At 44.6% G+C, this 27441-nt stretch overlaps 1 protein-coding gene across 15 annotated transcripts in view; it reads left to right on the top strand.

Moving 5' to 3' along the window:
* Nucleotides 1-142: 142 nt before the first annotated feature.
* The window catches only part of AAK1 (AP2 associated kinase 1), a 167767-nt gene continuing 140468 nt past the window's right edge, over nt 143-27441 (top strand). For 11 of the 15 annotated variants that reach the window (XR_012325663.1, XM_073791281.1, XM_033838361.2 and 8 more), the window contains exons 1-2: nt 144-293; nt 589-979. Coding sequence is in view for 14 of the 15 variants with exons in the window: in XM_073791281.1 (XP_073647382.1) it covers nt 817-979 (163 nt within the window). In the remaining variant the exon portion in view is untranslated. Of the gene's footprint in view, nt 294-588; nt 980-27441 lie in introns of all 15 variants that reach the window. The other 4 variants (XM_033838362.2, XM_033838365.2, XM_073791284.1 and 1 more) reach the window with 2 other exon arrangements.

Here is a 27441-nt window from a genome sequence, read left to right on the forward strand (position 1 = left end):
GAGCGCCGGCCGCCGGTGGCCTGGGCCCCTGGCCGGGTCGCCCCGAGAGGCACTTCCGGCGGCGGTTCACTTCCTGGTTGGGTGGATGGAGCCGAGCGGGAGCGCGCGCGGGGGAGGGGAGGCGGGTTAGTCTCCGCCGGGCGCTCCGGGGATCAGCTGGCGGGCGGGCGGGCGCCGAACGCGGCCCCGGCTCTCGCTGCAGCGCCGCCTCCTCTCCTTGTCGCAGGCCGGCCCGGCGGCCGTGACAATTTTGCGGCGCTGGTAGCTGGGCGCCGGCCGCCAAGCCATCTCAAGTGGGTGCCGCTGGGATGCTGCCTCGCGGGGCGGCGGGGATACCGGGGAGGAGGGGAAGCAGTGCCGGGTTGGGTCAGCGCTGCCCGAGGCGGCTCGAATCCCTCGTTTTTCAGACCCCGGGGCACAGGGTCCCGGGTTGTGGGGCCGGGAACGCGTTTTCAGCCGCAGGGTTTTTCTAAGAAAATGCATGAAGCGTTTCCCCAGGATGGTGGCTTTTGCTCCCCCTAGGACTCAGCAGTTGAATTTTTAAGTGTGTTACTGATTCATCCTCTCTCTCTTCCTCTGTCATCACAGGTTTAAACTTACACGAATCGCTCTCTTGAGGAGGAGGGGACCGCCGCGCGATTGACACGCATATTCCTATAGGCATCCTCCCTCAGCCCCCACCCCCTCGGCCGGATTCGGGTGGCTCCTCTCCTAGCTGAAATCCGAGAAGAAATCCTTGGATCTCTTGTTAAAAAAAAAAAAAAAAAAAAATCTAGAAACCGTCGGTATTTTGCTTTACTGCTTCCTTTTCGCAAGATGAAGAAGTTTTTCGACTCCCGGCGAGAGCAGGGCGGCTCTGGCCTGGGCTCTGGCTCCAGCGGAGGAGGGGGCAGCACCTCGGGCCTGGGCAGTGGCTACATCGGAAGGGTCTTTGGCATTGGGCGACAGCAGGTCACTGTGGACGAGGTGTTGGCGGAAGGTATGGTGGGACTCTTTCAGTGCGCCGTAAATTAAAATCTTGTGCTGATGCAGCAAGACGTTAAATGTATGAATGGGTTTTGACCAGTTGACCCTCCCTTCCCCCTCCCCTTGCCCTGTGAATCATTGTCCTTGAGAAATTTGAAACTGAGATTTCAAAGTGACAGGGCTTTATGGGGTGGGGGGAATTTGCCACAAATTGTTTACCTCGGTGGCCTTTTATTTAAAAAAAAAATTTGACAAGCCACTTCTTGCCTGCCTCACCGAATTATGAGGATCAGACGAGAAAACGTATGGGTGAAAGTGTAAAGCTTTACATCAGATGTAGGGTGTGGGGCTTGTCATCCACCTAAAACTTGAAATACTGATGTCAGGGCTGAGCGGTGGGGATGGAGGACCTTTAAGAGGGGTTTCTTCTACCCAACTTTCCCACTCCCTTGAGCAGGCACTGGAAGGAAGAGAGGATTTTCAGAGAATCAGAGTGTGTTTTTCTAAGAGCCAAGGCTCTTGTTGGATTTGACTAGGTTTGTTTCCTGACCCAACTGTAATCAGGTCCCCAGGATGCAGCTAAGATAACAAATTACATGAAATGAATGTGGTTATTTTGAAATCAGTCCAGTAGGCCCCTCTTTCTCCTGTTCTTGTTTTTCGGTTTTTGGTGTGTGTGTGTGTGTGTGGTTGTGTTTTGCCAAAAGAATTACTTGAGAGTGGCCTCCGATTTTTTCTTTTTCTCTTTTGGAGAGGATGTTAATGTTATTTAGATCTGCTGCGTAAATTCCCTACACACGTGTTCATCTGTGTATCTATAGACATGTAGATATATATCTTCATCCCCCAGGGTGTCCTGTAATCTTTGCATGTCTCTTTTGGTAACCTTAACGTCGACCTTCATAATTATGCCAGACTCATAATTTTCACAGCCCATTGCCTGCCTAGTGAGCTTTTATTTTTAATAAAAGCAGCAATTTCCTTGGCATGAAGCTATTCCAACTAATTGGATGGGGCCAACCTGCTGTAGGTTGTTTTATCAGCCAAGAGGGGATGGGGGAAGGGGAGGCCTCTATTCCTGCAGCATGGTGGGGGAACAGTTTATTAGCAGGAGAAGAAGCCTTCTTGCAAGCTAAGGTTGGAGCAAGGGCCCCAACCTGGGCTTGGGACATGCCTGACACGGTGAGTGTTGCTCGTGGTGGGTTTGGAGGAGGAGCTGTTTGGCTCTCAGCTTGTGTCAGCATGGGATTCAGCTGGGCCCAGTTTTCTGGGGTTACGGTTGAAGACTTTTTAAAAACACTGGTTTAAAAAAGACCTGGCAGTTGATGTCCTTATGAAATTGTTGCTCTTTTCCATTTTCAGTACTGCTCTAGCTGGACTTAATCCGGGGCCTGAGTCACTGTCCCTCTGGATCCTTCCTTGTGGGCTTTGGTGCAGGATGGGAGATGCTTCTGTGCCCGCTGCCAGATCCACACCCTTGAGTCTGGTCTGTCTGTTTCATACCTGTGCCAAAGCCCTTGACTGCAGTGGGATGGAGAAATGGAGAAGGAGTGTGTGTGAGAGAGAAATCAAGAGGAAGGAGGGGGCCCAGAGCTCTTTCCTTCCCTCTCAACAGCCTCTGCTGAACTTAGAGCCCAGAAACATTTTGTTCAGCTAGGCTATTGTCTCATTAGAGACATTAGAGACATTAGACCCTAAGCAGTGCCTTTTCTCGGAGTCTGAGTTGACGGGGAGGAGAAAAGGCAAAATTGGTCTTTTTTATCTAGGCTGCCCTTCTCTTCCCCAGAATTCATCCCTGAGAACTGCACATCATGCATGATGGTATTTTTAAATGGAACTGAGGGCTTGCAGCTGTGTATTCATTCATTTATTCATTCAACAAACAGTTATGGAGTGTCTGTGATGTGCCAGGCACTGTGCTGGGCTCTGGGGAATATGATTTAAAACTAGATACTGGAATTTACAAACTACTTTGAGAGATGGAAAACAGCCACTTAAAACAGAGCAATATGTGCTATCATGGAGATAAGCTTAGGGTGCAGTGGCCTCCAATTTTAGAGAGCCAAGAACTGCTTGCGGCAGGAAGTGACTGACTGAAGGACGAGCAGGGATCATCCAGGTACGGTGACAGCACGGACAAAGGCTCAGCTAGGTCTGGCAGTGTCGCCCTCTTTATGTCCTTTGACTATAACTGAATATGAGTATGTGGTTCTTAGAAGTATGTAGCTGTGTAGGAGCCAGTATACAAAGTACTTGTGAAGAACCCACCAAGTACAAAGGCACTGCAAGGTTCTGGGAAGGATATAGGGGGGTTTAAAGTGTGATGCCTGCGTTTAAGGAGCTGTCAGTGAATTTATGAAAACAAGGCAAACATTCACCCCTACAGCAGCACGGTTATCAGGGCTGTCTGTGGAATCAGGTAGATCTAGATTCAAATTCTGGATCTGTTCTTTACTAGCTGTGAAACCTTGGGTAAGACATTTCAGACCTCTCTTGAATCTCTGTTTCCCTCTGGCACTCTCAAAGTGTGGAGCCTCGGTCCGGAGCGTCAGCGTCACGTGGGAGCTTGTTAGAAATGCAGGTTCAGGCCTCACCCCATAAATTTGGTTGTGGGGCTTTAACAAGTTCCTGGAGAGATTCTGCTGCAAGCTAAAGTTTCAGAACCACTGCCCTACGGAGCGGTCTTGAATATTAACTGAGGCAATGTATGTAAATTATTTAACATTTTTCAGATGTTCAATAATTGGTAGCCATTATTTCTCAGCCAGGAGGAATGGGGGGCAATGTGAAGGCTAGTTTGACTGCAGCAGTCTGCAGCTTTCCTTTCCCCCGGTGTGGGTAGACACAGCCAAATGTTCTTTGCAGAGGCATCAGCAGCTCCTTAAAGGGTCAACAGATGTTTTGGGTAGCCATGCTCCTTCCTGAACCCTCTTCGCTTTGAGTCCCCAGGTGCCGACCTAGCCACCAGTCCCAGCCAGTGTTGTCTTAGGATGACGAGAATCATGCATCAAAGTGCCCAGGGCAGTGGCCAGGCAGTTCAGGGAGGGATGATGTGCTGGGCTTCAAGCTCAGACCCTGTTACCACCTCGTCTCACTGACCGTCCCTTTTTCCTTCACGTGGGTTTGGTCTGTACTTTACAGTGAGGAATCGCAGGAACCCCAAGGAGGAGGTGCTGGAGTGTAACGCAGGAGAGTGCCTGGGCTGCCATCTTTCCGTCAGCGGCATCAGCCCCAGTCACCCAGTTTCCCTAACTAGTCCAGTGAGGGTTTGTCTGTCTGGGGGAAGTGAAGGTTCTAAGTCACGAGGGGTCTGGCTTTGTGTAGGCTGGTGCAGGGGAGGATATTTTCTCTCTAGCTTCCTCAGTGAAGATGCCATGATGAGATGCTAAATCATGTGTGAAGTAACAGGCGTGTGATGTCAAGGGAAGATCTGGTTTAAGCTTCCAGAATGAGCTCAATGGGGAAAGTGGAGCAATGCTCAAAGGAGGACTGAGAGGCTACGCTTTTGTCATATCTCCTTAGCTATATGAGGCCTTACCTCTAAGCTCCAGACAGTACGTAAATGTTGACTACCTGCTGTGTCCAAGACAGCAGTCCTGAACATTCCGTGTAAGGTGGAGCAGGGGGCCCTTCAGGAAAGTTTTCTGACCTACACTAAAGGAATTCAGGTCTAGGGCTAATGAGAACTACTCAGTAAGTCTCCATGCCAGTAAACTGACAGTTTCTCCTACCTACAGTGCAAAGTAGTGAGGCTTAAAAAATATGTGTGAAATCACCTAAACCTAACAAATGTGTGTGCGTGTGTGTGTGTGTGTGTGTGTGTGTGTGTATGTATGGCATAAATATGTATTGGTGGTATCAGTATGACGCATGCATGTATTCGTTTAGTGAACGTTTGTTGGTGCCTTCTCTGTGGCAGGTGCTGTATTAGGCTCCAGAGCTACTGGGATGAATGGGACTTGGGCCCGGCTCTTAAGAAGCTCATAGACCAGCAAATAACACTACGATAAGTGTGCAGCACTTAGCATGGTCCTGGGTGTGGAGTAGGTGGAAAAAAGATGTTATGAGATGATAAAGGGCCTGGGGCTGAGGGTTTCCAGATGAAGTGTCGTTTGAACAGGAATGGAAATTACCCAGCATATATTCCGGATGAGGGTTACTCAAGCCTTTCTAAGCAGAAAGAATAGCACATGCAAAAGTGCGGAGAGGGGAGACAGTATGGTGAGTTCTGGGAAAACTGGCTAGTCTGGTGTTATCATTTTGGTTAGTAGAAGTTTCCCTTCCAGAGTCAAGGGAAGAAGGACATGGCATGGTAGAAGGAAGTTCTTTTACATTTGCTCCCTGGCTGTGCTGGCTGCTTGCTTTCCCCAGTGGCCCTGGGCCTTCTGAGTAACCATTGGCTAGCTGTCCATTGTGCACTGCTTCCCTCTGTGCCTCAGCCCTTTGCCAGTAGTGGGGGCGAGGAGGTGGCTGGTGTCTGGGGAAGGAGTGGTCCCGAAGGTTCGAGGAGAGGCAAGAAGCTTGAAGCAGAAGCAGCCGGGGGAGTGAGAAGACCAGTGTTACAGGAAGGAGTGGACAGGGGAGATAATGAGGGTGTTTGGCCCAAGCAGAAGGTATGTTGGAGAGAAAAGAAAAGGAAATAAGGCCACGGAGAGCTTCAGCGCCAGGCAGGGAGGTTGGCTATAAGCATGTGAGGTCTTCCCTTGATGCAAACAACCAATTTGACCCCTCCCACTTCAGATGTCTTTGCCTGCTGGGAAGTCTGGTTTTTTAGTGGCAACTGCAGATTTTCAGGGGGTGGCTTGTGAATGGTGTCTTCTTCCTGGCTTCGGGCATGATGACGGTTATAGCTTTGCTAAATATAGCCAAATCTCGAATTCAGCAATGAAATCTAGAATAAGTCATTGCGTGGTCAAAGCCTTTCCTTTGGTCTTTCTAACAAAGTCACACTCATTTAATGAGAGGTCATGAAGAGAGAGAAACAGTTTCATATGGGTTTTGAGAGGGAGGGTATGGGGGAAGGCATACACTTGTACCTCGGTAGCTAAAACTGCATGTAGAGTACACAGGAAAAGCTTGGTAAATATTAATAAAGAGCACATGAAAACATACTACTGCATCAGAGCAGTCATTTTACCTTGCAGTATTTGAAAGTTGACACTTGAGACAGAAAGGGGACTCACCCCACCGTCCACCTTCATCTTGTCCTCTTCAAAGGATAGATGCTTTCTGAGCTGTTAAGAAATCCCTGTGCCATCTGCATCTTTAAGAGCCGAACAATGATAATCATAGAAATGAAATTGTCTAGTGAAGCAGCATCCAGCACTTGAAGTAGCAGAGCGTAGCCTTCAGCATACTTTTCTGGAGCCATCTTTTGGTGTGTTTGGTGTGGTGGCGGTAGCACTGCAGTGTGATTGGAAGACCCAGGTTTGTTCGTTCATTCTTTGCCGTGTTCAGTAACCGTGCCTGTGCTGGATGTCGTGCAGTGATTAAATAAGACACGGCTCTGCCTTGAGGAGCTCACTATCATAGAACTTCAGACATACAAGCAAATAGCTCTACGTGCTGTGATGAGGGATGTACAAGGGCTAGGGGACAGACATGAGGGAGCCATTAATCTTGTGGGGTGAGGAGTAGTCAGGGAAAGCTAAAGAAAGTGATACTTGAAATGTGTCTTCGAAATAAGAACTTAGTACTAGATGGACAGGGTCAAGAGAACATTCTAGGCAGAGAGAATAACCCAAGACACAAAAGCAGGAAAGTACACTGCTTGCTGAGAGCTGTATGTTTTGAGACAGTAGTGATCTACTAGTGTCCAGTGCTGTGCAGGCCAGTAAAGTAGCCAGTAGCCACATATGGGTATTTAAATTTAAATTATCTGATAAAAGATAAAAATTTAATTCGTCAGACACAGTAGCCACATTTCAGTTGATTAATAGCCACGTGTGGCTAAGGCCTACAGTTTTGGACAACACAGACGGAGAAAATTTCATCATCGGAGAAAGTGCTTTGGGCAGTGTTGGTTTAGAACAATAGTCTTTTAAACTTTTTAGGTAGAATAACACTCAGTTTACAGACATGCTCTCCCTTGTTTATTTACATTATATTCATGGCCTGCTGTCATTAGCTAATAATCTGAAGGCGTAGTGTGTACTTATAGTGAAGTTCATCATTTATGAGAGTGGTTGCACATCCACACTTGAATCTCAGCAAGGTTTCGGTGAACTTCTTGTCATATCTTATTAGACTGTGATTGTTTCTGCGTTGTAGTGTGACTGTTGAAGAGGACACCGGGATAGAAATCAGGCCCTGCCATTCTCTTGTTGCTCACGTATGCTTGTGTTATCTTTATCCAAGCTTTCTTTGCAGGAATCTTTTTAATCCCCTTGTTTGTTTTATGAGAGCTAATCCATTTAAAACAAATGTAATCAGTAAATGCACTTCACCAAGCACATGGACTGCAGTACCTCTCAGTACATCTCAGCCTTTGCTGCGGAGCTTCCGCTCTTCCCCCAGGATTCCATCAGATGTGTCTGAGACGTGACTGACATTTGGACTTGATGGAAACATTAGAGATGGACCGTATATTAAATATTAGTAAAGATAAAAATCTTATTTTTTAAGATGACAGTTAATAAAAATAGTCTCATATTTTCTTTCTAAACCCAGTGGATTGCTTTGTGTACCTCTGTTTGGAGACCACTGGTCTAGAGCAGTGGTTCTCAACCAGGGGCAATTATCCCGAGGTGACATTTAGCAACATCTGGAGACATTTTTGATCGTCACAGGATCGGGTAACACTGGCAGCTAGTGAGTTTAGGCCAGGGCTCCTGCTAAACGTCCTACAGTGTACACGATTTCCCCACCCCCGACAGAGAATCATCTAGACCCAAATGTCAGCAGTGCCAATGTGGTACAGCATGATGTGTCAGCCAGTATGGGGACAGAGAGGAGTCAGGTGGCTCAGAAGGGTCTAATTTGCTGTGTGACTTCAGGCAAATCACTTAATTTTAAAATTTATTTTCTCAGAATCAGCAAGCCAGCAATCTTTCTTAACCTATTATGGTTAAAAACCTCTACGTCATTTTCTGTGTAAAACAGCTACTTGCAGAGTAAACTGGTAAACCAACGGGGATAGAACGGCGAGTCTGTGTGGGTCCTGGCTGAGAGGAGTTATAGCAGGACTCTCCACTGACTGCATGTGAATTATGCGCTTTAAAAAATTCTCCCCATATTCCCATATCTGAGCAACCCCAAAATGTGGTGGAAGCATTTTCTGACTTGAATTACTCAGAGCGAGGTTCAGTTGGGGAGGGATATTAAAGGTCAGAATGTTATGAGAGAAGATGTTGGTCATCCTTTGTGTAAGGAAGAGTCTAGCACTTGCAGCTAAGGGTCTTGGGTTCAAGTTCTTTCACATCTGCTACTTGTCGGCTTTGGGGAAGTCATTTAACTATTGTGAGCCTTTGCTTCCTCGCTGTAGAAAACGTCCTTCCTACCTCTGTAGGGATGCTGTGATCATGAAGTGAGAGGCTGGAGGTATAATGCAGAGAGCATAAGAGACAGCTTGCCCCTCCAGCCAGGGGGAGCAAGGTTTACTGAGCATCTAGCATATTCTTTACCAGCTCTGTTTGAGGTGCTATGGCAGAGAGAAGTAATGGAAAGCTTGGCTTCTGCCCTCCCAGTTGACGTGACGTGACCAACACGCAGGAAGCAAGTGCACCCCACAAGACAATAGCTATTGAAATGCTGGCATGTGTGGTGTACTCTCTAAATTGTGGAGGGGTTGAGGGGAAGGAGGGCAATGAGGACTGAGATGGTTAGGCAAGATTTCCTGGAGTGGGATTGTTCTCAACTGTGAGTCTTTTCTCTGGAACCCCTTCTTCGAGGAACCTTGTTTTAGGGAACATACCTAGTTCAGCACCTTTGCACATGTTATATTCTTAGTAAAGTTGAAGTATTGCAACATTTTTAGTCTCTTTCAAGGAACAGTGTTGCCTGCATAAATAAATCATATGTTCTGTGTTTATACCCAAAGCAAAAAAGCTTTTTCATTCTATGTGATTTTGAATCAGGAATAATGAGTATCAGCACGTTAAGGCAATACTGGCTGCAAGATTTTGTGCTTACTTTCTTCCTCTATTATTATCTTTATTATTATTAGTCTGTTATTTTTATTATCATTTAGTCTATTACGTATAAACAATCTCAGTTCTTCTATTGAGTTATGGACAGTTGTTAGAAGGAGGAGTTCTTCTTACGAGTGAGACTTCTACCTTGGCAGAGGGTGAGTTCCCCAAGTTGGAACAAAGTTAAAAGAGTAAAAATTTGGAGTTTCATTTGAGATGTGCTGTGAGTGAATCAGCTTGAGCTGATCAGTTTTCTCCTTGGGCTCTGAGTGAACCTTGGCAGACAATGGAAGGCAATGCCAATTACACCTTGACATAGCCACAACAGTGGGGGGTTCAAGAGAGTAAGGAAGCTTTGTTATTTATGATTTCTGAAGAGCCAAGAGGTTGTTGGATGAAAGAGTTTATGGCATCCCTATATTATTATAATAGAAGGCCAAGTGAAGCATTGATGTTGGATTATCATTTGTAATTATAATGATCTTAAATAATGATGCCTTTCATCTAGGACTTGAATCCTGGGGAAAGCAGTATAATGCCATGTAATTTTGCTTGGCGCCTGTTTTTAAGGACTTATAGCTATTGTACTGGGACCTTTAGAGTAAGAGAAAGATTATTGTCCCTCTGGTACTGAGCGTGAATTTGAGAACAAAATGGAGACATCATTACCCGGGGACAGGAAGAGAGAAGAGGACTCAGACCTCATCAGTTGGGCCCTTCCAGCTTCACAGAGGTGGCATGTCTCCCACTAGTACCCTCGACTCATCATTTTCCCTGGTCAGTGAATTTTGTTGGTTCAGGAAGTGCTGATTATCTTACAGGTTTGTTAGACTCGTTTAATTTCCCCTGGGGATAGACCAGCCCTGTTCCTCAGACCTTTGTCCTTTACTATTTTTAGAAGCCTGGGAATCTTGGTGGTGGGGGAGTGGGCAGTGTTGGAAGAAATAATTCCGTCTGGCTTTTTGGCTATGGGAAAATCTCGGTTTGACCGGAAGGTGTAACTCAGTAATGATTGGGGAAAACCTGATGTTCAGTACTGACTCCCTAGGTCAAAGGGAACACGATGATGTTCTCCTTAGGAGAGGATTTTCAAGGTTAGCATCACACGTGGTGGTTTAAAAGCATGCGACTTGGAGGTGGGCAGCCCTTGGCTTGAATCCTGGCCTGGTCCCTGTGATGTTGGGCAACTTACTAAGATACTGGCTTATCATTGGCAAAATACAGAGAATACTCTGGGTGGTTGTGAGGCTAGATGAAATTATGCAAAGCACTTAACTTAGTGCCCAGCGTGTAGTTAGTAGTCTGCAAACAGGAGCTCTTAGTATTTAGGTGCCTGAATTCTGTTTTTATCAGGCAGTATTTGGTTTGCTGTATGTAAAACCTGGTGGAACTAGAGTCTTGCAGATAGATGAATAGATAATATTTATAGATAGATATCTATATCTTTCACAGTATCTATTACAAACCCCAGGATGAATAAGGAGGAGAGAGAATTCAGATTTTATTTTATTTTATTTTTCCCTGCTTGAAAGCCACCTGTGTTAGGATAATTGCCCCAGCCTGTCAAGTCACTGTTAGTATGATGGCCCTCTCTGCCTGAGGAACTCCTGCCCCCAGCCGTGTATCCACCTTCAGATCCTTGTGCTCTAACACAGGTCTCCTGTTTCATTCAGGCCTGTGCCCCCCTCATCTCCTGTGAACCGTGGATTTAGCTCTTTCCCATGCTCTCCTGATAGTGTTCCCCGCATCTGGGATCCCTTCCCCCTCCCCACCCACCTACCTTAATCCCACCTAACCTTTGTCCTATCTAGCCTCAGTACTCACCACAGCTGTCAAAGTGACCAGTCCTTTGGATGCCTCCTCACTCTGACCTGCAAACTGCTACCAGAACTTGCATCTCCCTTAACCTCAGCCAGCATGCTTTTCAGTCACAGCAGTGATTCCTCTTTACCTTTTCTGAGCATTTAACAGTGTCTCCTCTTTATTGTCTTAGGCATGGCTGGTCCCTTTGCTTGGAATGTTTTTCCTGATCTTTCCATGGCTGGCTGTTTCTTGCCATTCAGATCTCACTGAAATCTCACCTCAGAGAGGCCTTTTTTGACTATCCAGTATAAGGAACCCACCATGCTTTATTTTGCCACGTAGCACGTGTCAACTGATTCTTCTTGCTCATTGTTTATCTCCCCCCACTAGAATTTCACGTCCATGAAAGCGGAGCCTTGGCTGACTTGTTCATTGCTCTATCCCCAGTGCCCGTGTAGTGCCCAGCACATCTGCAGAGCTCAGTGAAAGCCAGTTGAATGAATGAGTGAGCACATGAAGGAGGCAGAAGGAATGGCTGAAGGAGGCAGAAGGAATGGCTGAAGATGGGGTTGGAGAATCAGGAGAGAGTGAGTGGGGAAAGTGAATACTAAGTAGATTTAAAAGAAGGAGGGTGTGGCTGTGTCAAGGTGTAAGAAATCAGAAAGGTCACAATGAGGGTGGAAGAATGTTTCTTGGATTTGGAAATGTGGAGTTCGTTCATGAGCTTTGTGAAGAGCATTGGAAGTGGAGCCATGGAGTGGAGTCCGGGTGGCAGTGAAATGAGTGAATGGGAAGTGAGCTGGGTGCTGAGTCAGGGAGGAATTTATTATTATTTTTAAATGGTAGAAGAGTCTTGAGTACATTAAGCAGAAAAGAAGTGGCCAGTCGGGAGGAAGTTGGAGATGAAGTACGGGGGGATTACTGTTGGAATGGGGCTGAGGAGGTGATGGCAGGTCATGGGTGGAGTCATCAACTCAGGTGGGAGAGATGACCTTGGACAGGAGAAAGGGCACTTTATGCACTGACCTGGAAGGAAGAGGAGTAAGAATGGGAACAGAGGAGAAGAAATTGGTAAGGTTTGGCAAGTTGAGGGAGTTCTTGCCTCATGTCTTCTGTTTTCTATTGAATGCTGTGGGGTGGGAGTTGAGTTGGAGGGTTCAAGAGAGTAAGGAAGGAGGTGGAGGAATTCCCTAGGTTTATGGAGAGAAGGAATGACAAAGAATGAGTAGAAGAATGGCCTGGTCATATGGAGAGCCCATTCAAGATGACTCATCATAGGAACACATGCTTTCCTGACCCTTGGGGGTCTGTTTTGAAAAATGTACAATTTTGGATTGGGCATTTTCTGAAATACATTATTTCCTGTCTTCTAAATTATATGCCACAGAGGCAGCATAATATAGGTGGAAAGTACTCCTGATCTGAATCTGTCTGGTGACCACCAGGCCCTGTACTCTGGACAAAAGCCTTCCCAGCTCTGTCCATCATCAGGTTCTTGTCTGTAAAATGAGGACGAGATGACGGTGAAGTTGCTTTTCAACTCTAACATCTTACCGTTCTCTTATTTCTCAAATGCACTATTAGAATGTTAACTGTTTTGTTACAGATCTGTTAGGGTCTTTGCTTGCTATGGGTGAGAGAGTTTGCTCCTGAATAAAATGGCCCTGGGTTGCTATGCTTTTTGAATTTCATGTTGTGCATTATGGTTCCCTTCTTTTGAGATCGTCAGCCATCGCTTCTTACTGCTACCCGAGTGTCTTCCTGAATTAGCGCCTCTCTAATTTGCTGCTTTTAATCTGCCGTGGACTTGGAAACTAGATGACTAAGCTTGTTAGACCCGTGTCTAACAATAAAGAGGCTCTTAGTGAGCATTTGAGGGTCTTGTCGTGATTAAAGTGCATGAACTGCTGAGCATGGGCTTCATGTCTCTTGTTGGCACAGAAACCAGTTTTTTATGTCTCTTCTGCTAGAAACGTTGAGTTCTGAAGACATAACGAATTACCATTTGGTATTTATTATTAATTAAATGTGTTTAAAGCCTTTTGTCTGTAAAGTTGAGTGTCAGTGCCGTGCCTTAACCCATTTCCATTTTCCTTTTCACTTACTATCCCTTCTCCTGCTGTCTCCTCAGTCCCTTCTCCACACGTTCAGTGTAAGGCAATGTTCTAGGCACCGTTATAATATTATTTTAGTCATTCAGTTTTGATTTCTTTGAAACCACAGAGAAGTTTCCAGGATTATAATCCACTGTTCAATGCTGTATCTGTTTATATCTCAATAAGCGCCCTGCTGGAGACCCTCAGATGGTATTTGGGGTTGGACCTGGAAGACGGGAAAGAATGAAATGAATGCTAGCTCCATATATAATCTTTGGGAGATATGGAAGAAAGCAATCCAGAAGTCTTAAAAAAATCTTATGACAAAAATTAATCCATAGTATAGTAGAATAATTAGAAGATAAAGCCAGACAAAAAGAGAAAATATCATCCATAATCGCATAAATTACCTTTGTTAACATTTTGGTGTGTACCTTCCAGACTTGTGCATTTTTTAAGAATAAGAATATGCTTTGTCTGTAGTTTGCTTTCTCACATAGCAGTATATCCTAACTATCTTTTTGTGTTAAGCGTCTGCATCAACAGTTTCAGTCCATTGTGTGAACGTTTTGTGATTTGTTTAACCAATCTCCTATTAGTCATTTAGGTTATTTATAGCTATTACGAAACAACTGCAACGAGTATTTTTTAAAGCCTTTGGGTACTTGTTCTATTACTTCCTTAGAATAAATTTCTGAATGTGAAATGGATGGATCAAAAGATATGCGTATTTTAGCTTTCAGTACATATTATAAAATAGCCTCCAGAAAGATAAAACCAATATATACTTCCACCAGAAGTGTTATCTTTTTATGAGGTTGGACATGTTTTCTTTCTTCCTTCCTCCGTTTCTCTCTTTCTTCCTTCCTCCTTTTCTCTTTTCTTTCTTTCTTCCTTTCCCTCTTTCTTTCTTTCTCTTTCTTTCCTTCCTTCCTTTCTTCCTTTCTAACTTTCTTTTCTTTTTTTCCTTCTCTTTCTTTCTTTTCTTCTTTCCTTTTCTTCCTTTCTTTCCTCTCTTCCTAACTTCCTTTTCATTTTTCCTTCTTCCTTCCTTTCTTCCTTTCTTTCTTTCTTTCTTTCCTTCCTTTATATTTCTTCTGTGGTGAATTTTTTGTTTCTTTATTCATTTCTGTTAGGGCATTCATCTTAATGATTTATAGAAGTGCTTTACCTATTTAACATATGAATACTTTGTGGGTGTGTGTGTACACAGATCAGGTTTTTTTTTTTTTTCTATTTTGTCATTTACCTTCTGTTAAGGTGGGGTTTTTGCAGATATTTAAAATTTTTGTGCAACCAAGTATGTAAATCTTTTTCTTTATGATTTTGTCTGCAGTCATACTTGGAAAGGCCTGAGAAGAAAGATAGGGCCTAGATCACAGAGATCTTGTGAGTTTGAACTTTATCTTCGAGCAATAAGGAAGCCATTCAGACTTTTAAGAGGGGGATAGCATGATCAGATTCGCAGTGTAGTTAGATTTGTGGAGGATGACATGAGGTAGCAGAGTCTAGCGCATTGAGGAGGCTGTTGCCATGATCCAGGTGAAAGTCAGTGAGGGCTCAAGTGGCAGAGTGGTGATAGAAACAAAGGAGAGTACAGATGAATATTAAGAGGTCATATCATAAGACTTGGTGCTTGACTGGATTTAGAGGTTGAAGGAGAGAGATGGAATCAAGAATGATTCTAGGTTTCCAGTTTGAGAGCCCAGGTACGTGAGATAGAAGTGACACTAACTGGGACTTCCCTGGTGGTCCAGTGGTTCAGATCCCACGCTTCCACTGCAGGGGGCGCAGGTTTGATCCCTGGTTGGAGAACTAAGATCCTTCATGCCACACGGCGCAGCCAAGAAATTAAAAAAAAAAAAAAAGAAGTGACACTAAGTGAGCTTATTATTCAGGAAGAGAGGAAAGACTGAAAGAGGGAAGCCCCAGGTTTAATGAGGGAGGATAATGAGTTTAACCTGATCAGTTTGTAGTGTGTTTCGGTTAGCTATTGCTGTGGAACACACTACCCTACAACCCAGTGGCTTAAAACAACAACAGTTTATTATTTCTCATGATTCTGTAGGTTGACTGGGGGCTAAGCTAGACTTCTTGCTGGGGCTTCAGCTCATCTCATTTAGGGTCCGTTAAAATTGTCTTTCCTCCTTCCACTCTATTATATACCTGAATTCAGAACACCCCAACAGGCACCAATATATCACATTTCTAACACCGTGCTTTATTCTTAGCAGAAATATATATGTCAGAGAAATATAGGAAACCCTATGGGTTTATACACAGAGCTTTGGTGTTTTTTACACCCTGGGGGATGCAGTGAGAATTGGGTGAAGGGTGTGCCTTTTACAAAATTTACTTATTTATTTATGGGAAAGTGAGATAAGGGCTTGGGGGAACTCGGGCAAGTCATTTTAGGAAAGAGTACCTAGGGAAGTTGAATGTTGCGAAATTGATTTGTTTGGGGCTGTCCATGAAGAGATGCTTGTACTCGAGTTTGAGAAGTCAAGAGTAAGAAGAGCAATGGGCTGAGGATGGAGTTGAGTTTTAGCAACATTTAAGGGCTAGTTAGTAAGGAAAGCCGTTAAAGGAGACAGGGGAAGACTATCCAGAGGTATGAGGAGAATCAGCAGACTGCAGTGTCTCACACACGTGGTGCTCTGCAGAGTTAGTAAGTCGGAGTAAAGAGGGTCAGATGCCTCTGACTGGTCAAGTAGGGTAAAGACTGGAAAAAGGCCTCTGGTTTGGGCAATGGGATGGCCCTGGCTTCTGCAAGAGCAATTTTAGAAGAGTCGTGAGCTGGTGCATGGGAGAACCGAGACTCGACTATTTCTTTAAGGAATGTGAATAGAAAAGAAAAGGAGAGATTGTATGGTAGCTGATAAGAAGACAGAGAAAGAAAGAGATTTAAAACAAGAGTGAGGGCAGTTGTAAGGCTCCTGAGGAGACTGGAGGAGATGGACCCTTCGTCTTTTTGAATTGCAGCTCCGTTCTTTCAGTTACTCAGGCCAAAAACCTTTCCTCCAGTCATCCGATTGGGAAAATCCTCTTTGCTCTACATTCACAATAGATCCCAAATCCAGCCACTTCTAACTTCCTCCTCTGCTGTCTCCCTGGGCCCAGCTGTTGTTGGCCTGGATTACACTGGCTATCTCTTCACTGGTCTCTCTACTTCTGTCCAAGCTTCCTCAGTCTGCCCTCAATGCAGTGGCCAGAGGGATCCTTTTAAATGCAACTCATTTTCCGTTACTTCTCTGTTGGGAACCATCCAGTGACTCCCCATCTCCCTGAAAGTTAAACTGCAAACTCTGGTGTGGGCCTAGAAAGTACTGTGCTCTGGCTCACAATGACTTCTCTTCTGTCCTGTGTTACTAGGTTCCTCTTTGGTTATTGCACTCTCTCCACACTGGCCTCCTTGGGGTTCCTTAAAGCAGGGGAGGTTCACACCTCCCCCTTGGGGTTTTTGGGCTTTCCCCTCTGTCTGCAGTACTCTTCTCTAGGTAGCCCCAAAGCTTGCTCTCCCTCGCCTGTTTTGCTTAAATGTCACCTTCTCAGAGAGTCCTTCTCTGACCATTCTGATAAACATTGCAAGCTCTCCTTCCCACAGTCTCCCTTTGTCTCCTCCCTGCTTCTCATATGCTCAATAATTAACCTATTTGTTTATGTATTGTCTCCCTTCTTTAGAATGTAAGCTTCCTGAGCTTGTCTGTTTCGTTCACAGGCCTAGACCACTTAGTAAATATTTGTTGCTTAAATGGGTAAATGAATGAATGAATGGGATCAATGCTGATCCTTGGAGAAGAAGAAGGAAATTTCACCCTCTGAGATAGGAGGAGAAAAATGAATCAGTATGGATAGAGTTAAGCTTGTATTGGGAGAGCTGGAGGTGTGGGGGAGATAGGAATTTGAAGGTAGACATGGAAGATGCCCTCGTTTTTCTGGAATGAGGAAGCAAGGTTGTCTGCTGAGGGTAGTGGTGAGTATGGGGCTGAGGAGACTCCTGAGGGTTTAGGTTAATCACTGAGAGGAATGGGAGAGGGAGCTGTCCAAGGACAGGTATAGGACTCAGGCAGGATGAACACCATGAATTGATAGTGATGCAGTTTTGCAAGCCTGTGTGATTTTTCTCTGGTAGAACTCAGGAACCTGGGACTTGGAGCAGAACAGGTGGACTTAGCCTTGATCCAGCGTTTAGATGTTTTGGGAGGCCAGGGGTACAGAGGAATCAAAGGAGTGGTCCAGGTTGTCAGCCGTGGGGCCAGAATGGGGGAGAGAGGACTGTTTAAGGAGAGGGTTGTTTGATTGGGAGAAAACGGAAAAGAGTCAGAGCTAGGTGATGCATAAATTTGAAGAACAGTTCAGCCCAGAGTGAAGACCTGAGAGGCTGGAGGCTTGGAAGGTGTGTCAGAAAGTGAACAGTTGTCATTCAGGGTTTGTGTTGACAAGGTCCAAGGTGTGGCCGTGTGTGTAGGTGGTTGAGAAGACCAAAGGTCACTGTAATGAAGGCATTTGGAGGCTGAAGTATAGGAATAAATCATCCTCATGGATCTTGAAACCTCCCAGGAGGACGGCAGGAGTTGTGGAGAGGAAGCCATGTGCCAGAGCCTTCAGTGAGTGTTGGGAAATGAGTCAGAGGGTGGAGGGACAAAGGCAAGGCAGGGTGGAAGCCACCCGAGCCAGGTGGCTCAGGCTCAGAGGGACAGGAACCTTTACATGAGGGTGGAAGGTGGAAGGAGTAATGCTCTGGAATCCGCTTAGGAGAACAAGGAAAAATCTGACCTCCTGCCCTGAAGTTCTTGAGGTGTAGGAAGATCTGGCATCAGCGGGCTGGTGATGCAAGCGATGTTGGCTGGCTCGAGCAGGCCAGGGCAATTTGGATGACACATCTTTGGCCAGATTTTGGAGCTAAATTGTTGTTATTGTTATTGTTACATTTATATAATTTACGGTATTTGACAGCTTTGTGTTTCCTCTTATTAGAAGGAAGAAACTTTCCTTTTACTTATATTTACCTATATATTTACATAGCATGTTTATTTATGTTTAAATACATAAATATATATATTATTTATTTATTTTAAAAATTTATTTATTTTTGGCTGCGTTGGGTCTTTGTTGCTGTGCACGGGCTTTCTTTAGATACGGCGAGCGGGGGCTACTCTTAGTTGCAGTGCACAGGCTTCTCATTGCGGTGGCTTCTCTTGTGGAGCACGGGCTCTAGACACACGGGCTTCAGTAGTTGTGGCGCACGGGCTCAGTAGTTGTGGCTCACGGGCTCTATAGCACAGGCTCAGTAGTTGTGGTGCTCAGGCTTAGTTGCTCCACGGCATGTGGGATCTTCCGGGACCAGGGATCAAATCTGTGTCCCCTGCATTGGCAGGTGGATTCTTAACCACTGCGCCACCAGGGAAGCCCTAAATATATATTTTAAATTCTCCCTTGGGGCTTGGCTTTGAGAAGAAAGAGGCAAGAGACCTTGCATGGTCACTGTACAGACATTCTCAGTACGTGGTTTTGAATTTGCCTTTTGCATTTTGTTGCTGGGGGTTTCTGCTCACCTTTAACCTTTAGGCCCTCCTGGTCAGGTTGGTTGCCTCTTGGCTGTCTTTTGTCACACTGAACTAGTGATTAACTCTTACGGAAGCCCTTTACCTCAGGGGTTACTGAGAGATGAAGGACCACTTCTCTGAGTTTTTACTCAGCCTTTAGGTAAAGGAAAAGGTCTGACTGTGTCAGCAAAATTGCTCAATCTGTGAGTTAGAAATGGTATCTTGCATATTTCCAGTTATTCAAGAACCCACATAGTTAGCTGGGAAGTCTCCATTAAACACTGCCTCCTCCAACATCCCTAACACTTCAAACTCGTCGCTTCCCCTTCTGCACAGATATAGGGTGCTGTGGGCAGTATCTGTTGACTTGCTTTACGTGCGATTCGTTGTTCCTGATGTTTGTTCTCTCACATACTCAAGAGCACTTGGCACATACCTCTTTAGTTTTTGTTCCATCTTACTGTCTCTCTCTCTCTTTCTCTCTCTCTCTCTGTCTTCTAAGCTACTCTTCACCTACCTCTGACCCAACTTGTACTCCTTGAGGGCATGGATAGGTTTCTGCTTATCTTTCTCTATGATCTTAGTAAGTAGATACTTAGGAAGTAGGTATTGAATGAATGCATTAAATTTAGAATTCAAACAGCCTAAACCACACATCTTGCAAAGGAGAAAACTATGGCCAGAGGATTCAATGACCTGTCCAAGGCTACATAGGTTCAGATGGGAATAGAGTCCATTTGTTTTCTCAAGGTTTGAGGGCTTTTTCAAAGATTAATGTCAAAACAATGAAGCCTGAATTGACTGTGTTCCCCAAAGTTAGAGATCCCTGAAGTTCTTGAAAGTTTAGTCGTATCTTCTAGGAATAGGGACCTTGTGCCTCTCATTTCAGCTGTCACCCTGTTTGGGGACGAACTGATGGAGGGGGGAACTTTTGTTGTTCTTTAATTAACTACTGAGGTCGGGGAACCAGGGCCTAGGTACAGGAAGGGTCTGCCCTACTTGTAAAACTGGTAGGTTGGGTTTTTCCTTGACCTGTACCTTGAGGATGTCCTTCCGTCTCTTGGGTGCTAATGGAGACATGGAGCCATGCGCTGGGGACAAGGTGAATGGTACTGAATAATCTCTAGCCTTGCAGGCAGAAAGCAGCCTATCCAGGGCACTTGTGAGTGGTTTGGGGGAATTGGGAGTAGAAGAAAGGACATTACAACCAGGTGCCAGAAGTCATAGATAGGTCATTTGTGGCTGGTGGGGTTGGCAGGACACAGTGAGTCACACTGCCAGGTGGACAAGGGGTTGAAAAAGAACAAATTCTTAGTAATTGCTGGGAGAGCCCTTTTTTCATTTAGACCAGTGGCTCTTAATTGGGGGCGATTTCACCCACCAGGGTATGTTTGGCAGTGTCTGGAGATAGTGTTAGTTGTCACAACTCAGTGAGGAGTGTGTGTGTGTGTGTGTGTGTGTTACTGGCATCAAATTGGTATTGGCCAGGGATGCTGCTGAACACCCTACAGTGCACCGGACAGCCCCTCACGACAGAGAATTAATTATCCAGCTCGAAGTCAGTAGTGCTCAGGTTGAGAAACCCTGATTTAGACCCTGATGATCAGTTAAGTCATTAAAAATGTTTTATATGTATTCTTTGAATTCTAATGGCAAAGTTGGATTTATTTTACCTTTTTCAATTGAGGTGAAATTCACCTAATTGTTTTAAAGTGAACAGTCCAGTTGCATTTAGTACATTCATAATGTGCAGGCATCACCTCTATCTTGTTCTAAAACATTTTCATCATTCCCAAGAGGAAACCTGTACTTGTTAAGCAGTTACTCCCCACTGCCTCCTTTCCCAGCCCCTGGAACTACCAATTTGCTTTCTGTCTCTATGGAGTTCCCTGTTCTGGATATTTCATATAAATGGAATCATATAGTATATGATTGCCTTTTGTGACTGGTTTGTTTCACTTAGCTTAATATTTTTGAGGTTTATTCATGTTGTGGCATATGTCAGTACTCCATCCCTTTTTATGGCTGAATAATATTCCATCGTATAGATATACCACAGTTTGTTTATCCATTCATCCATTGATGGATATTTGGGTTGTTTTCCACCTTTGGCTATTGTGAATAATGTAGTTATGAACATTTGTGTACAAGTTTTGGTTTGAAAAACAAAATTCTTTTTGAGTTTTTTTGAGTATATTCCCAGGAGTGTAATTGCTGGGTTATATGGTAATTCTGTGTTTAGCTTTCTGAGGAACTGCCAAACTGTTTTCCACTGTATTGTAGAAAACAGTACTGTGTATTGTGTACTGTGGCTGTACTGTTTTTACATTCCCACCAGCAAGGTATGAAGGTTCCAGTTTCTCCACATCCTTGGTAGCTTATTTTTATTTTTGATAATAGCCATCCTAGTAGGTACAAAGTAGTACCTCATTGTGGTTTTTAACAAAATGAAAACTTTTTTTTCATTTTGGTAAAAAATGTGCATAACAAAATTTACCATTGTAGTATTTAACCTTTTGATATACAGACTGGTCATTCAGCAAGTATATTTTGAGACCCTACTCACGAGGGCACTGTTGAAAGCACTGTGTAGACTGTGATGAGCAGAACAGGTATAGGCACTGAGGAGGTGAACACCCACCACTCAGTTGTCAAGTGCTAGAAGTGATTTAGCAGAAAGTATAGGGGGTGTAGCTGTTGCAGCAGAGTTGACTGTCACAATTTCTTGATTTCTGTGTGTGTGTGTGTGTGTGTGTGTGTGTGTGTGTGTGTGTAGTGCCTTTCATATAAGGGCAAATTCATAGTTTAAAAGACACAGGGTAAAAATAAGTGAAGAGAGGGGCTTCCCTGGTGGTGCAGTGGTTGAGAGTCCGCCTGCCGATGCAGGGGACGCAGGTTTGTGCCCCGGTCCGGGAGGATCCCACATGCCGCGGAGCGGCTGGGCCTGTGAGCCATGGCCACTGAGCCTGTGCGTCTGGAACCTGTTCTCTGCAACGGGAGAGGCCACAACAGTGAGAGGCCCACGTACCACAAAAAAAAAAAATGAGAAATATAAGACGCAGCAGTGAGGAGGAGAGGACTGGTGCTGTGGCATCTGTCCCTGCCCCATAGTCCACTGAGGAAATCCTGTGTTTCAGGTTCCTTTAGAAACTCCTGGGACTTCCCTGGTGGCACAGTGGTTAAGAATCCTCCTGCCAACGCGGGAGACACGGGTTTGAGCCCTGGTCCTGGAAGATCCCACATGCCGCGCAGCGACTAAGGCCGTGTACCACAGCTACTGAGCCTGTGCTCTAGAGCCCGCGAGCCACAACTCCTGAGCCCATGTGCCACAACTACTGAAGCCCACGCACCTAGAGCCCTTGCCCTGCAACAAAGAGAAGCCACCACAATGAGAAGCCTGCACGCTGCAACAAAGAATAGCCCTTGCTCGCCGCAACTAGAGAAAGCCCGCGTGCAGCAACGAAGACCCAACGCAGCCAAAAAATAAATAAATTTATTAAAAAAAAAAAAAAAGAAACTCCCCAAGCAACTCCCCAAGCTGGTTCTTAAAATATCTTCTATTGTGATCTGTCCGTATCTTTTGAGCCATGTAGGTGGGACAGTCGTATTTCCTTTCGAATTGGTTTAAAAGCAGAATGACATACCTAGCTGTTCACTGTGTCTTCCGTAAGGATCAGAGCGTGAGATGAGGTGGGGTAGGTGGGCTGCGTGCCCGGCAGGACTGAACTGTTCTGGCCTACAGAGCCCCTTTCTCTGTGAAGCCTCTGAAACGTGGGCTAAGCCAAGGTCCAGGTCCCCATGAAAAGCACACCACCAGTGGATGTGGTTTCCTTGGTAGACTATGTAAGTGGTGATTCCCCAGAAGGAAGGTCTTTGAAAGTGCCCATGAAGGAGTACAGCAAAGTGTTTGTTTTTTTTCCTGCCATGGCGGGGGTCGTATTATTTTCTTAGGTCTGGTCTGACAAATGACCATAAACTGGGTGGCTTACAATGACAGATTCATCTGCTCACAGTTTTGGAGGCCAGGAGTCTGAAACTAGGGTGTCAACAGGGCCACACTCCCTTCAATGGCTCTTGAGGAGAATCCTTCCTTGCCTCTTGCAGCCTCTGGTGGCTTCAAGGGTTTCTTGGCTTGTGCCTACATCACTCCAATTTCTGCCCTCATCTTCACGTGACCGTCTCGTCTTCTTTTTGTGTCTCTCCTGTGAGTGTCATTGGATTGTCATTGGATTTAGGGCCTACTAGTATGTTATTGGATTTAGGGCCTACTAGTATAATGCAGGATGACCTCATTTTGAGATCCTTAAATTAATTACATCTGCAAAGACCCTTTTTCCAAATAAGGTCACATTTACAGGTTTCTGAGGTTATGACATGGACTACCATTCAGGTCATTACAGGGGTGGAGGAGACAAGGTGCTGGGGTTACAGGAAAACCTTTTTTCTCCTGGCAGGGAAAGGAAGTGAGGTGCTGTGGAGAAAAGCCTGGCTAAAACCCTTACCTGGGCACCTGCAATATTGCTGTCACCCTCCCTGGTAGCTCTTAGCTTGAAATGCTAGCTCCACAGGGAAAGGACTGAGGTGGCCTGACCAGGCCTGGCTTTACCAGAGGTAGTTGACTAAACCTCATCTCACACCTGTCAAATGCGTCCCTGTGTGATGCCACGTATGTTTTCCTTCCATGAGCCCCTCCTCTTCCCTCTCTCCTTCCTTGCCAGATGTTTTCTCTCCAGTGCCTTGCTTTCCTTTGGTACTGTTCTGTCCCCATCACAGACAGTAAATGATGCAGAGGTGTGTATTTTAGTAATCTTAATGTTTACCAAGTAACTTTGTTGCTTGTCTTCCGAGCTGACTCAGCAGATGGTGGTGCTGGAGCCCTGCAGTGACCTTCTTGATCTTTGGCCACATGTTTTGGGATGTGATTCTAGGAGCCGTTGGGACTGCACAAAGCATGTGTCTTCAAATGCTTGCATCTCCTTTTCCTTGACAAGAGCACCTGTCTTGCAGGGGGCCGTTGGACTTGGGGAGAAGATAGGCCTCCTGAGACCTTGAATCACCCACTTTCATTGGATTTTCCTGGTTTCCACCCAGATTTAGAGCTTGAGCCATCATAAATGGTTAAATTACTTTGTTAAAATGCACATCTCACCTAAGGATAAGAATACTTCTGAAGGACCAGAAGCCTAGTCAGCACTTCTCAAATAACACTTTGAGATTGACAGACACCTTGGCACATCTATACAGTTGACATCATAGGTAGGGTGGAGGACAGAAAGGCTCTGGAAGCTTTGCTGAGCTTGGAGATCATCCTTGAGGTGCTTTTTATAAACTGGGTCATATCTTCTACCTTGGTATGAATATAGTAGTTCTTACTTTTTCCAAGGAATGTCCTGTCTCCTTGGACATCATTGAGACTTGCTGGGTAAAAATTATACAGCATGTAGTTCAGTCCTAGAAGTGTTGAATGGTGAACCGGCAGGGGCCATTAAGAGAATAGAAAGGACTTTATCAATAAAATACCAAACAGAAATGATAGTGATTCAAAAATACAATTACAGTCCTTTCCTGATCCAATGCCTGGTAGTCAGCTGTGCCATTCTCATAGTCATCTTCATCATAATATTAAGAGCTAACTTTTAGTGCTTATGTGGTGAGTGCTTTACTGGAATCATCCCGTTTATCCCAACAGCCCTCAACAGTGAAGTAGGTATGTACTGTTATTACCTCATTTTACAGCCGAGAGAGGTTAAGCAACTTGCCAGAGGCCACAGAGTTATCTAATCCTGGGTAGAGGGGCTGCTGACCCTAAACCCAAGCCTTTTTTCCCTATTGTGGTGAAAAATACATGCTGTAAAATTAACCATTTAAACCATTTTTAAGTGTACATACACTTCTGTGGCATTAGGTACATTCCCATTGTTATATAATCATGACTAGCATCCAGCTCCACAACTTTTCATTTTCCTCAACTGAAACTCTCTACCCATTAAATACTAACTTCCTATTTCCCTCCCCAGCTCCTGGCAACCACTTTCTGTCTCTATGAAATTGGCCTTTTTGTACGTTTGTGATTGGCTTATTTTACTTAGCCAAGATTCATCCAAGTTGTAGCAGGTATCAGAATTTCCTTTTTAAAGCTGAGTAATATTTAATTGTATGTGTATATACCACATTTGGTTTATCCATTAACCTGTTGATGGACACTTAGCTTGCTTCTGCCTTTTGGCTATTATGAATTGCCAAAATAATAGCTGTTACGAAATGAGTACACAAATACCTATACAGCTTCCTGCTTTCACTTCTTTTGGGTAAATACTCAAAAGTGGATTGCTGAATCAAATGATAATTCTATGTTTAATTTTATGAGAAATCACCATACCATTTTCCATAGCAGCCGCATCATTTTGCATTCCTACCAGCAATGCACAAGGGTTCCAGTTTCTCCACATCCTTGCCAATACTTTCTCTGTGTGTGTGTGTTTTATAATGGCCATCCTACTGAGTGTGAAGTGGTATGTCATTGTGGTTTTGATTTGCATTTCCCAAAAGACTAGTGATGTTGAGGATCTTTCCATGTGCTTGTTAGCCATTTGTGTATCTTCTTTGGAGAGAGAGCTATTCAAGCCTTGTGTCCATTTTTAAATAGGGTTTTTTTTTTTTTGCTGTTGTTGAATTGTAGGAGTACTTTATATATTCTGGATTTTAATGTCTTATCAGTTATATGATTTACAAATATTTTCTCCCATCCTTTGGGTTGCCTTTTGGTTTTAGCCTTTGGCTTTAGCTCTTATGTTTAGATCTTTGTTCTATTTTAAGTTAATTTTTGTATATGTTGTAAGGTGAGGGTCCTCATTTTTTGTCATGTGGATACCACTTTTCCCAACACCATTTGTTGAAAAGACTACCCTTTCCCCCTTGAATTGTCTTGACACCCTTGTTGAAAAATTATTTGACGATATATGTGAGGGTTTATTTCTGGGCTGTCTATTCTATCCACTGGTCTATATATCTGTCTTTATGCCAGTACCACATTGTTTTGATTACCGTAGTTTTGTAGTAAATTTGAAATCAGAAAGTGAGACCTCCAACTTTGTTCTTTTTTTTTTTCTTTGCGGTACGCAGGCCACTCACCGCCGTGGCCTCTCCCATTGGGGAGCACAGGCTCTGGACGTGCAGGCTCAGCGGCCATGGCTTACGGGCCCAGCCGCTCCGTGGCACGTGGGATCCTTCCGGACCGGGGCACAAACCCTTGTCCCCTGCATCGGCAGGCGGACTCCCAACCACTGCGCCACCAGGGAAGCCCCAACTTTGTTCTTTTTGAAGACTGTTTTGTCTATTCAGGATCTCTTGAGATTTCCTATAAATTGTAGGATGGATATTTCTATTTTATTGGGATTTTGATAGAGATTGCATTAAATCTGTAGGTTGCTTTGGGTAGTATTGACATCTTAAGAAGATGTCCAATTATTAAGCCTTCCAATCCACATACACGGATGTCTTTCCATTTATTTGTGTCTTCTCTGATTTCTTTCAGAGTTGTTTTGTACTCTAGTTTTCGCCATCCAAGTCTTTCACTCCCTTGGTTTAGTTTATGCCTAATTATTTTATTCTTTTTGATGCTATCATAAATGGGATTGTTTTAATATACTTTTGGGATTGTTTATTATTAGTGTATAGATATGTGACTGATTTTTGCGTGTTGATTTTGTGTCCTGCAACTTTGCTGACTTCATTGGTTCTGGCAGTTTTTTGGTAAGCCCAAGCTATAAACATTGTATACTTTTTCCTCTATCCTGTACTTTAAAAATTAATCCCTACTTCATTTTTATCTTTTTTAACTTCTCCTCTGAGTTCTTGAGGATTTTAAGTTTTACTTTACTAATCTGATTTCTATAACCCTCGATTTAGTATTCCTTTTGTCCATTACTATTTCAGTCAGCATTCGGAGTTTTAATTTCCATTCAGTCTTTCCTGGTTTAGAAATCCTTTTTTAAATAACATGAGTATCATAGTTACATTGATTTCTTAAATCTTATTCTGAACAGAGTTTTGCAGCCTTCACTATAATCTCATGAGAGATGGATTCTTACAGAGGTAACTGTGAGTATCTGTCTTAACTTTTCCATATCCAAGTAAAGGAACAAGGGGAAATTTTAGGTTGACTGAATTTACTTTGGGGCTGCCCGTGCCAGGACCCAGCCCTTCAGTGCCACTCCCTCTGCCAGGCATGGTGGCCTGGGAGAAGGGTTGGGTGGGATAATGCCTGTCCAAGGCTCTGAGGGAGGCCCTTCGGTGTGGGCCTTGACCTATGGTATAGCAGTTCTGTGTGTGCCCTCTCCCTCTTGTGTATTCTGCTGGTCCTACATTTATTGTAAGAACACATGGCTTCTTTAGAGAAAGAATATCTAGCAGAAATTCCTCAAAGTTCTGGGCAGGTGTGATGGCATCCTTCTTAGTTTTCAGCTCATATGCAGGTTTTTCTCTATTTGTATGTTCCTTTAGTTTATTTTAAAGGAAACTGGGGGCAGGAGACACCTATCCTCCTGTTACCATCTTACCCAGATGTCATATAAGATAGACATTCTCTTAACCAAGTCCACGTGATGAGATTCACAGGCTCCCCGTGCCTTCTGTAAAACACTCAGGCTGAGTGGTCATGGCTAGGCTCTGCTGTACCCCCACCCTTGATGATTCCAACCACTGGCCTGATTGATTGGGTTGAAGAAAAGAGAGCTTCTCCTATATTACTTTTTTCTTTTTTTTTTTTTGGTGGTACGTGGGCCTCTCACTGTTGTGGCCTCTCCCATTGCAGAGCACAGGCTCTGGACGCGCAGGCTCAGCGGCCATGGCTCACGGGCCCAGCCGCTCCGCGGCATGTGGGATCTTCCCAGACCGGGGCAC

Source organism: Tursiops truncatus, chromosome 14 (assembly GCF_011762595.2).
Source record: "Tursiops truncatus isolate mTurTru1 chromosome 14, mTurTru1.mat.Y, whole genome shotgun sequence".
NCBI classification, from domain to species: Eukaryota; Metazoa; Chordata; class Mammalia; order Artiodactyla; family Delphinidae; genus Tursiops; species Tursiops truncatus.